The sequence below is a fragment of the Piliocolobus tephrosceles genome, chromosome 4, assembly GCF_002776525.5.
Source record: "Piliocolobus tephrosceles isolate RC106 chromosome 4, ASM277652v3, whole genome shotgun sequence".
NCBI classification, from domain to species: Eukaryota; Metazoa; Chordata; class Mammalia; order Primates; family Cercopithecidae; genus Piliocolobus; species Piliocolobus tephrosceles.
The window spans coordinates 4,960,352-4,969,949 of record NC_045437.1 but is presented as its reverse complement, the minus strand read 5'-3'; the positions used below and the strand labels follow the sequence as shown (position 1 = coordinate 4,969,949).

General features: G+C 37.1%; 1 protein-coding gene across 1 annotated transcript in view; it reads right to left on the bottom strand.

Annotated features, from left to right (window-relative positions):
* Nucleotides 1–9,598, bottom strand: part of ICE1 (interactor of little elongation complex ELL subunit 1) — a 66,667-nt gene that overhangs the window by 31,609 nt on the left and 25,460 nt on the right. Inside the window, exons 11-12 of the mRNA XM_023218237.2 lie at nt 4,153–4,239; nt 1,187–1,596 (exon numbers count right to left, since the gene is read on the bottom strand). Coding sequence (XP_023074005.1) covers nt 1,187–1,596; nt 4,153–4,239 — 497 coding nt within the window. The remainder of the gene's footprint in view (nt 1–1,186; nt 1,597–4,152; nt 4,240–9,598) is intronic.

Genomic DNA, 9,598 nt, shown 5'->3' with positions numbered 1-9,598 from the left:
GCCACTGTGCTCCAGTCTGGGCAACACAGCGAGACTCTGTCTCAAAAAAAAAAAAAATTTACTTGAGCTGCTTATTAAGCTGCTACCTTGCCTGTGGTCTTGTCTATTTTCTGACTATCACCCCACTCCCTACTCATTCATACTGAAATGAAACTTTCAAATAACAATCTATCTTTCAGTTTACGTCTTTGGATTCATCAAAGATTTCCCCCTTCAGGATAAAGTGAGAACTCCTTGGGAGGATGCACATGGCCTTTCCCAGTCTCACCTGTATGAATCTGCCACACACAGAGCTCACCCTTGCTTCTGCACTCTTGTGAGAACAGCTCCTCCACCTGAAGCACCCCCACTCACTCCTTAAAACTCAGTGTGGGGACTGAATCTTCAGAAGAATCCTGCCTGCCCCCCGACCTGCCCCGGCTTCCATTCAGGACTGAGTGCTTTTCTTTATCCTCTTGAGGAGCGTGTTTTCCACCACTGCGGGGCTCTACACAGCAATGCATCTGTTTGCTCCTTTACTGCTCCCACCTCCACACAATGAATCCCACTAAAAGGCAATGGCATCTTTCGTCACCTCTGCACACCCAGTGTCTAGCCTGGTCCCTGGAACATAACAGGTACACATGGTGTTTTCCTAAAGAAAGAAATTGATTCCAGGAGCAAAACATGTATCTGCTCCTTAAGCCAAAAATATATATATCTGCTTCATAAAGACGAACTTCCTAAGAAACTACTATAAACCATTCAGCAAACACACAAAAACATGATGAATTCATCAAATAAAGGTAGAGAACTCAGCTACACTAGGTTAAGGGGCATGGATGCTGTATACATGGATTTTCCTATCACTATATAACTCCATATATACAAATGTCTTCAATTCAGTTATTCCACATCAACAGATAAAAACAATGAAGACACAGTCTTCCTATAGAAAACTTGTAATTTGGTTGTGGAGAAAGACTAACAAAAATGCAACCCTAATACAAAGTGAAGAAATTCATATTATATATGTTGATCCAAAGGGTAGTGGCATGCTTTTTAAAATCCTCATGTTACCCCCTTACAAAATTGGCTACAATGAATAGTCTTTGCAAGAATATCACTAAATCCTTTGAGCATCAACAACATATTAGGATAGACAATGTACCCACTTGGTAATTCAAACTCAGAGAGCAAAACTCACAGGTGCAAATGAAGAAGGTAAGGAACCCGGGCGTGGTGATGCCATCGGAGGGGGTGAGGGCACTGGCGACAGAAGAGGAGGGGGAAGTTTGAAGAAGTCAATTGCAGCTTGAAGATCGTCATCAAAAAAATGATCATGGTCAAGAAATTCAGTGCTGCCACTATCATGATGACTTTGTACTAAAACCTCAAGATTTCCATTCTCATTAAAAACATGGTCAGAACTACAATTTGTTCCACTGGAACTCTGTTTTTCCACATTTTGACATAAAAAGTCCTCCTTTATCTCCATGGACAGTTTTGTGAGGCATGTCTGCACATTTGAGGTCCTGAGAGGGCTGCCTTGTGTTAGAGGTAGCATACCATCTTCCCCAGGCACTCTGGAGCTGGTGATTGCTTTGGCAGGTTTTTCTGTGTCGGGGAACAAAAATAGGTATCAGGTATTTACAATATCAAGAAAACTTAAAAACAAAACAAAACAAAAAAGCAAACCTTATTACAACAGTTCAAAATGCTTGAAATATTAATTCCAAGTAAGCAGAAACATTTTTTAAAAGGCAACCAGTTGCTTTCTAAACATTATCCTAGAACATCAATACATTTCACACAAGTATGCTAGTCTTGCAGTAAGAAAAGTGAGACAGACAGGTGAGACGGACTGGTAGGTGGATGGATGACACAGCTGGAAAGATCCATGTTCATGAAAACGGGCCTTGCTGGCTCACTCGGTCTCTGGATGAATCTTCCCATACAAACAGCAGAATGTGGCAGAGAAACAACTTTGTGCCCATAGGTTGATAAAGAACACTATTTTCTGTCCAAAAAGTGATTTGAAATCAAATAATACCAAGCCTACCCACGGCCATATCTGCACAATGCTCTCTGAGAGACTGATGAGGTCTATGAGTACTCAGTATGATAATGCAACAGCAAAGTTCCTATAAAACCTAATCCTTTCAGGGTCTTGATTTTGGTGAACTTCAGTGGTACTAATTATTAACAAAAACATTTGATTCCATAACCATTTATTATATTTGCAAGCTTTAAAAATAAGTTTTATAGAGGTCCAGGGCTCCTTGGATAAGCGGTTGATTATAGGGCTGGGGAGGGAAAATCCAAGTAGAGATTGAAATACCTTGCGGTACCAGAAGTAAACAACTTAAAAAAAAAAAATGGAGTATTTATGAAGGGCCCAGGAGCCAATCTAAAGAAGCTCCCACCAAAGCTAAAAGGATAGCACTGAATAAAGCAGCAATTATAGCGGGCAAGATCCACTGCTGGAGGCTACAATCAGCAGGTGACAATTAGAAAGAAACAGAATATTTGCACAATGTTAAAGAATCTTTCTCAAGTTGATTCATTAGAAAAAAAGAGTAACTTTACAACATAAAAACCTGCAGATACCACCTTAACCAAGTGATCAAGGTTAGAGCCCAGTGAGAATACATATCCACATCACCTATCCCTAGAACAACTCCCTGAGCAAAGAGAAACATCACCACTGTGACGCTCTTGCCTTAAATTATTTACACAACCTCAATATAACATGAGAAAACATTAGATAAGCCAAAGCAATGGGCTTTCTACAAAATAATATTCTCCCAAAGTGTAAAAAACAAGAGAGATTAAAAAAAACAAACAAACAAAAAAAACAGGAACTTTTGGACTGGAGGAGGTGAAAGCAAGATGACTACTAAAGGCTTCCTGGACGGCATCCTGGAAGGAAAGGAGGATCCCTGGGGAAAACTGTGAAATTCACAGTTTAGTTAATAGGGTTGTACCAAATGTCCTGGTTTTGATCACTGATAACTGAAAATGTTAAAAATCCTGCAATCTGCTAAGGGATCCATGGGGATTCTCTAAACTATTTTTGTAATCATCCTCATATGAAAATGAAAAGCTGAAACAAAAGAATATGTCTTATGGTATAAGAAGATTCCAAAGATGCCATGTTTTCCCTTCTATTTTGGAAAAATTAACGTAATATATTTACTCCTCAAAAGCATATTTTTAAATACAAACATTAGATTATGAAATGAAGAATAGCTCTTTTAATAACAGCTTGACAACATAAAATCAAATGCTTAAAATAGAACACTGATTGATACAGAAGGCCAAAAAGCATCCCCCGGTTGCTTCTGCCTAAACAGATGAATTGATAACTTATAAACTGAGGGCACTAATTTAGGAGTTGTGGGCATCATGTGGTTAATACCAGTGGGTACCTACTAGGTGAACTGAGGGAAACATCTGCTTAACGAAATCCCATCAAATATGCCTCTGTACACTCGACAAGTTCTGAGTCCACCATAAGTAAGAATCAGTAACTTGTCCCTTAACGTTTTTTTCCAAGGAAACTGTCTTTAGAAGCCTGAGAGGAAAATAAGGTGCAGGTTTCCATAGACTAAGAACCTCAATGACCCATGAATTTACAGCAGCTAATCATAAGAAATTAGTAAAACGACAAAAAGCTAAATAAGTAGCACTTTTGTCTTATACAAGACAGCTATCTTCTCCCCTTCCACTCAGGATAGCTAAATCCACCATAACTGTGAATATGCTAGAATGCCTCCTTGATACTCTGAAAATCAATATGTTCAACCAAAGGAACTGATAAACTACATTAAAAATAAACGGAGCTAAAGTGCTCACGGATTGATCAAATTCACGAAATGATTCTGAAGAAACTGCATCCTTCAAGTCTCCCCTCTCCACCTGACAGTACGCCTCTGCTACTCGACCTTCTAGTGTTTTTGAAGGTTCTCTGATGAAAGCTAAATGTATTCACTGGGATTAAAATTCACGCTGAAGGGAAACGAGTTTTGTATAATTACAAGTACTCATTCATGTTTATTTCATTCTTTCAATGTTAGAATCAGGAGCTAGTAAAAACTAACAGCTGCAATGCCTATGGTAACCCTCTCTACTTTCACAGATGAAATCCATTTCTGTAAGCGTCTCTCTCACCTGGGACACATCTGCCGCCTTCACCAGGTAGTCTGTGTGTTGTGTTTACACAGAGCCAGAGTTCCTTCAGAAGCAGTTTTACTTTTCCTGTGAAACACAGTAAAGCATTAAAGTCACGTCATTTGGCTCACCGTACACGAGGCCAAATCATACTTCCATGAAAACAGGGTTTATTAGGGACTTAGGAAATTAGGTAACTTAAACATCTTCCCCAAACTCAACTACTGTGCACAATGCAGTTATTGATAAAAAGGTCTGCAATACTTTAGCTAAAAATTGAAGGCTAAAGGTACATTTGCTTGCTTATTTTTAAACAAATTTGGTGGCAGAGGCAAGGGATTCAAAAGACCATGTGTACTTGTTGTTAAAGGGTTTTATTACCCCTTTATGTATGCATGGGACAAATGAATCTTTGGCCCACATGTTTTCACCAGAGACTGCTTTGAGATGGGGGAAGGAAACACAGTTAATAACTGATAAGGGATCTCGGCTCTATGTATTCTATAAGGAGTAGAGAAGCATCCCTCAGTTATAAGAGGTTATCAGAAAAGTCACTAGACTTGACCGTGCTGTAATTCACCTGGGGAGTTCAAGGATTACAGAAAATCCATCAATGGACTTGAGGGGAGACGGTATGGGAAATGTGTGTGTATGAACATATGGATAGAAACCAATCATCACACACACAAGCAGACAGAGAAGCACATACTTTTATAAGGAAAGTAAAACCTTTGGAATTTTTATACATTTTCAAAGAGATGTAAATTCCTAAAATAGTTAAGAACCAGTAATTCAAATTGAAAGGCCAAGGGATGCTGTAACTAAGACAGCCCTAATGCGATACATGTAACATTAAGAATATTATACTCTGGTTTTAAAGCTTTTCTACATTAATAGAAATTTCAAAACCTTCTAAAGCAAAAAGCGTTTATGAAAATATAATTATGAATAGCTTGTGGTGAAATGTGCATAAAAAAGACAACCCATACTAATTAAAATTCAACTAAAAGTAGCTTAAGTGTATGTTAACTCTCAGGCCACCTTAAAAGTTCTATTAGAGTTTCCTTGAACTTAAGTTTTTTAATTAACCTTAAGCATTTACTGAAATTAAATTACTGAAATTTAATCCAGTTCAAGAGAAGCTTAAAGACCAATCTTTAAAAACCAAAATGTCTCAGGGAATCACAGATTTTGTAAGAGATTAGCTCTACTTAAGCTGGCAGACTGCTCGCTCCAAAAACTGAAGTCCACAAAAAGGGGACAGGACAACTGCGGAGGACAGCTCAAGTAAGTGTGAAAGGCTGGACACGGCCCACTCTCCTGAGCCAAAACAACCTTCTGATTGCCACTGTGTGTGAGCTACATCCATTTTTCAGTTCCAAAATTCTGTGATCGAATAGCTTATCTACATTGTGATATAACCTACCCAAAAGCCTGCTTCCAAACACTGTAATCCCCTTTGCTTAAATGACCTGACCAGGATCCCTGCTTATTACGTATACCCAAAGCAGCAAACAAGGAACCTTAAAAAAAAAGAAAAAAAGTTACTTTTCCATTCTTATGGAGGCTATCATCCAGAGCTATGCCTTTTCTAACTGAGCATTCCAACTGCTAATCTGACCCAAAAAAATAAATAAAAGCACTCTACTCCTAAACAAAGCAGAAAAAAAATCTTCAGCGTTAACTTCATACTTAGTGAATTGCACGACTTCCCCTAATCCTTTAAAATTCTTCCTTTATCAAATTCTAAGGCATGTATGAATATTTAAGGATTTACATATTCATTTATGAAATTTCTTTCCTACTTCGTTGCTTTGTCCTCTTCTGTATCCATACCACACTTCTTTAATCAGGGTAGGCTACTGAATATGCGTTACAGCGTAGTTCTTATTCTGTTTTTTCCTTTTGAAAAACTGTATTCTTCTGAACATACACTCTTCCCTATACACCACCTGCTTGTCCTCTTCCACAGAAAATCTCTATGGGACTTGGAATGTTTCTGTATATTTATAAATATATTTGGGGAAATTTTACATCTTTATACTTTGTATCTTCTCATCCAGGAACATAATGTTTATGTACTCAGGTCTTCCCTAATGCTTTTAAGGAATGTTTCAGTTTTCCTTAGAAACACTGTATACTGATTTCAGGTCTTTTCTTAGACATCTGCTGGTTCAGGTACCACTTGAGAATGGGTTGTTCTTATTCCATTCCTTTTCTAACAGGTTAACAACGGAACAATGTATATGTTCATTGTATATGCCAGTACTTTACCAAGCTCTATTACTTCTAATTCCAACTGTAGTTGAGTCTTTTGAATTCTCTACATTAGTAATATCATCTGAAATAATGACAATTTCAACTTTCCTTTATTAGTATTCACAGCTCTTACTCTTCTGCATTTATTCTGTTGCACTGGTTCAGGCCTCCAGCACACACAAACACACACACACACACACACACACACAAAAGGGAACTAACAAAAAGTATGCCTGCCTTGTTTTTGACAGTAATAACTATACTTTGAATGTTCCACCTTTCTCAAGTAAAATTTTTTTTCTAGTACCTCATCAATTTTTAGAAATTGGGACTAGGTGCTGAATTGAGATGATCCCAACATTCTCTGACCCAGATGTAGTATTCCTGAGATAAATCTTCAAGCATAATTTGTCTGTACTCTAAATTATGTGTGGATTTAATTTCTTAAAATTTTATTTAGTATTTTTGCAGCTATATTAACAACAGAAGAGTCCTGAGTCTTGAGAATATGTGTGCATGCTATTTGGTTTTGGTACAGCATTATGCTAGCCTAACAGAATAAAATGGAAACATTCCTTATTTTCTAAGTTCTGAAACAAAAAATAATAATAATAGAGACACTAGTTTTTCACTGAATGTTTACAAAGCTCACCTATAAACTATCTGGATTTATTATGCTGTTAGATCTTTAACTATCCTTAAAAATTTCTTACTGGTTATTTTCAGTTTGCAGCAATTGTTCTGAATCAATTTGAGCATGTTTTCCTAGAAAATGGACCATTCTACTTACATTTTCACATCTGAATATGAACTTGTGAATTAAGAAATTTCTCTACTGCAGTTTTAATGCTTTCTCGATCTTGGTGCTGCTATTTTTTTGTTTGTTTAATCAAAGATTAGGAAAGAGATGTTGGTTTCATTAGCATTACAAAGAACCAGCTATCAGATGTAATTGTACTAAATCAATTGCTTTGTTTGCTATTTCATTACGTTTGCATTTTCATCATTTTTTTCCTTCATTTAAACAGTTCATTCTCTGTATTTATTTTCTAAAGTGACAATGTATCATGTAAGGCCATAACAGATTCCTTTGAACAGTGAAGGACTGCCCTACTGTTTACTTTCAGAACAGTTTAGTATTTCAGTTCTGTGTGTGTTTATGTGAGTTGAGTTACTAGGTAAGTTTTGCAGGTTTTGTTTTTGCAGGGGGAGGGGGATTTTTATTAAAAGCTCATATTAAATTGTCGATATTTTTTGTTGTTTACTTACTAGTCAACTTTTATACGTTTGAAAAGTATTTTAACGAACTCCAGGTGTGTGGTTTACAAAGAGTTGTATATAAATTATCCATTTGGAACTGTGATTCCAATTCCATCCCTTGTCTGCTTTTGCTCTCTCTTTCTAAAAAACATATTGAAGTCTCTCATGACAAAAATAGATGGGGCCAGTCCCCCTAGATTTCCAAGAGTATTGCTTGACATCGTTTCATACTCTTAGGTACATACTAGCGGTATCTTCTTGGCAAACTATACTTTTAATCAACATTTCAATCATGTAAATTCATTTCTAAGCTTTTATTATTTTTTTGCCTTAAATGACTGCTTTAATGTCAGCATTGCTTGGAATATTTTTATCCATCCCTCTAATATTCAGTCAGTTTCATCTAATTTTAGGTATTTCTTATGAAGGTGTCAGAGATGGAGACTGCACACAAAAATCATGCTCAATTCTTGGTGGCCCCTATGAATATGAATATTCCATTTGTTTTCTGCTCAGGAAAGTTTCCTTCTGTCATGTCTTGATCACCTTCTCTCCTTATGGTACTGTTTTCCCCTCTGAGAAGTCCTAGGAGATGCATATTGAGACATCTGGCTTTGTCCTCCAAATCTTGTTATTTTCTCTAGTATCTTTCATTTGTTTGTCCCTTTGTACGATGTTCTCAACTGCCTAGGATTCGGTCTCTAAGATCAACTTAATTGATATTTTATTTGTCCATCCAGTATTTCCACCTTTCTACTGGGTTTATTTTATTTATGCAATTGGATTTTTAATTTTCAAGATCCACAGCTGGTTCAATTTCATAGCAGCAGCCTATGGACATGTTCTTAGACTTTCTCTAAAGGAAATGCAATCAGTTTTCAGCATTTCCTTCTCATTCATAATTAAAGAGTTTCTCTCAGTCTTCTCGCATCTGTTGCTTTTCTCTTTTTTCTCACTGCTTTTTCTCTAAGTTTTAGGTAAGAGTTTAGGCAGAACATCTTTGGCAGACAAAGTATATTTCTTCAGCCTACATTTTTAGTGCTATTCCTTTAGCAGTAAATGTAGATTCTCGTTTCATAAACCTGTGGGACCCTGCCTTGCAGAGGAAGCAGTGGAAAGTGGATGCAGTTGTGAGGGTTTACATGGAGTATATAAACATCTTATTTTCTGGGAATAGGAGGAGCTAGCCCTCAAAGCAGTCATATTTACCCAATTTTCTGATATCCACACCCTCTCTGAGGAGCTCCAATGTCATAGCTAAAACTTTAGAAAACTAAACTGGGGCCACAGTTCATGAGCAAAGGCCAGAAACAGTTTTTGAAAACCAGAAGAGTGGCATTCTTTTCACCTTTAATCCATTACCTGGCAAAATGCTAATGTCCTGCTCCTTCTCCCACTCCCTGCCACCTCTGATTTGGGAAACTCGCAGCTTCTGCAATGAAAACTTACTTTGTGAGAGCTGCTATTTTCTCTGCAATTGCGGGTTTCATCACCAATTGATACTATCTGCTGTGCATCTTCCTCATTTCTTCTACTGATGGTAATCTTTGTAACTATCCAGGAGCTGCTGCTGTTTCTGTTTTTTTTTTTTTCTGGTCGAAAATTTTTGTTGGAATTTGAAAGGAAAGCAAGGCAAAGTGGCACTCAGACAGCCTTTTGTTATAAGGTGAAGTCAATCTAATACTCTGGTGCTTACTTTGCAAATCTTTTCCATAAGTCAAGTATTAGTGTTAACAATACACTTAAGAAGTAAGGATAAACCCATCAAGGTCCACAGCTAAATAACCAGCAGATTCCCAAAAACTTTATATATTTGGGAAAAGTAAAATATACAACAGACACTATCCCTGCCCTGACTAAGAGGGTAGATAGAAACAAAATGTAAGACAATTTTACTTGAGATAGTAGTAAGTTATTTGAAACAAAT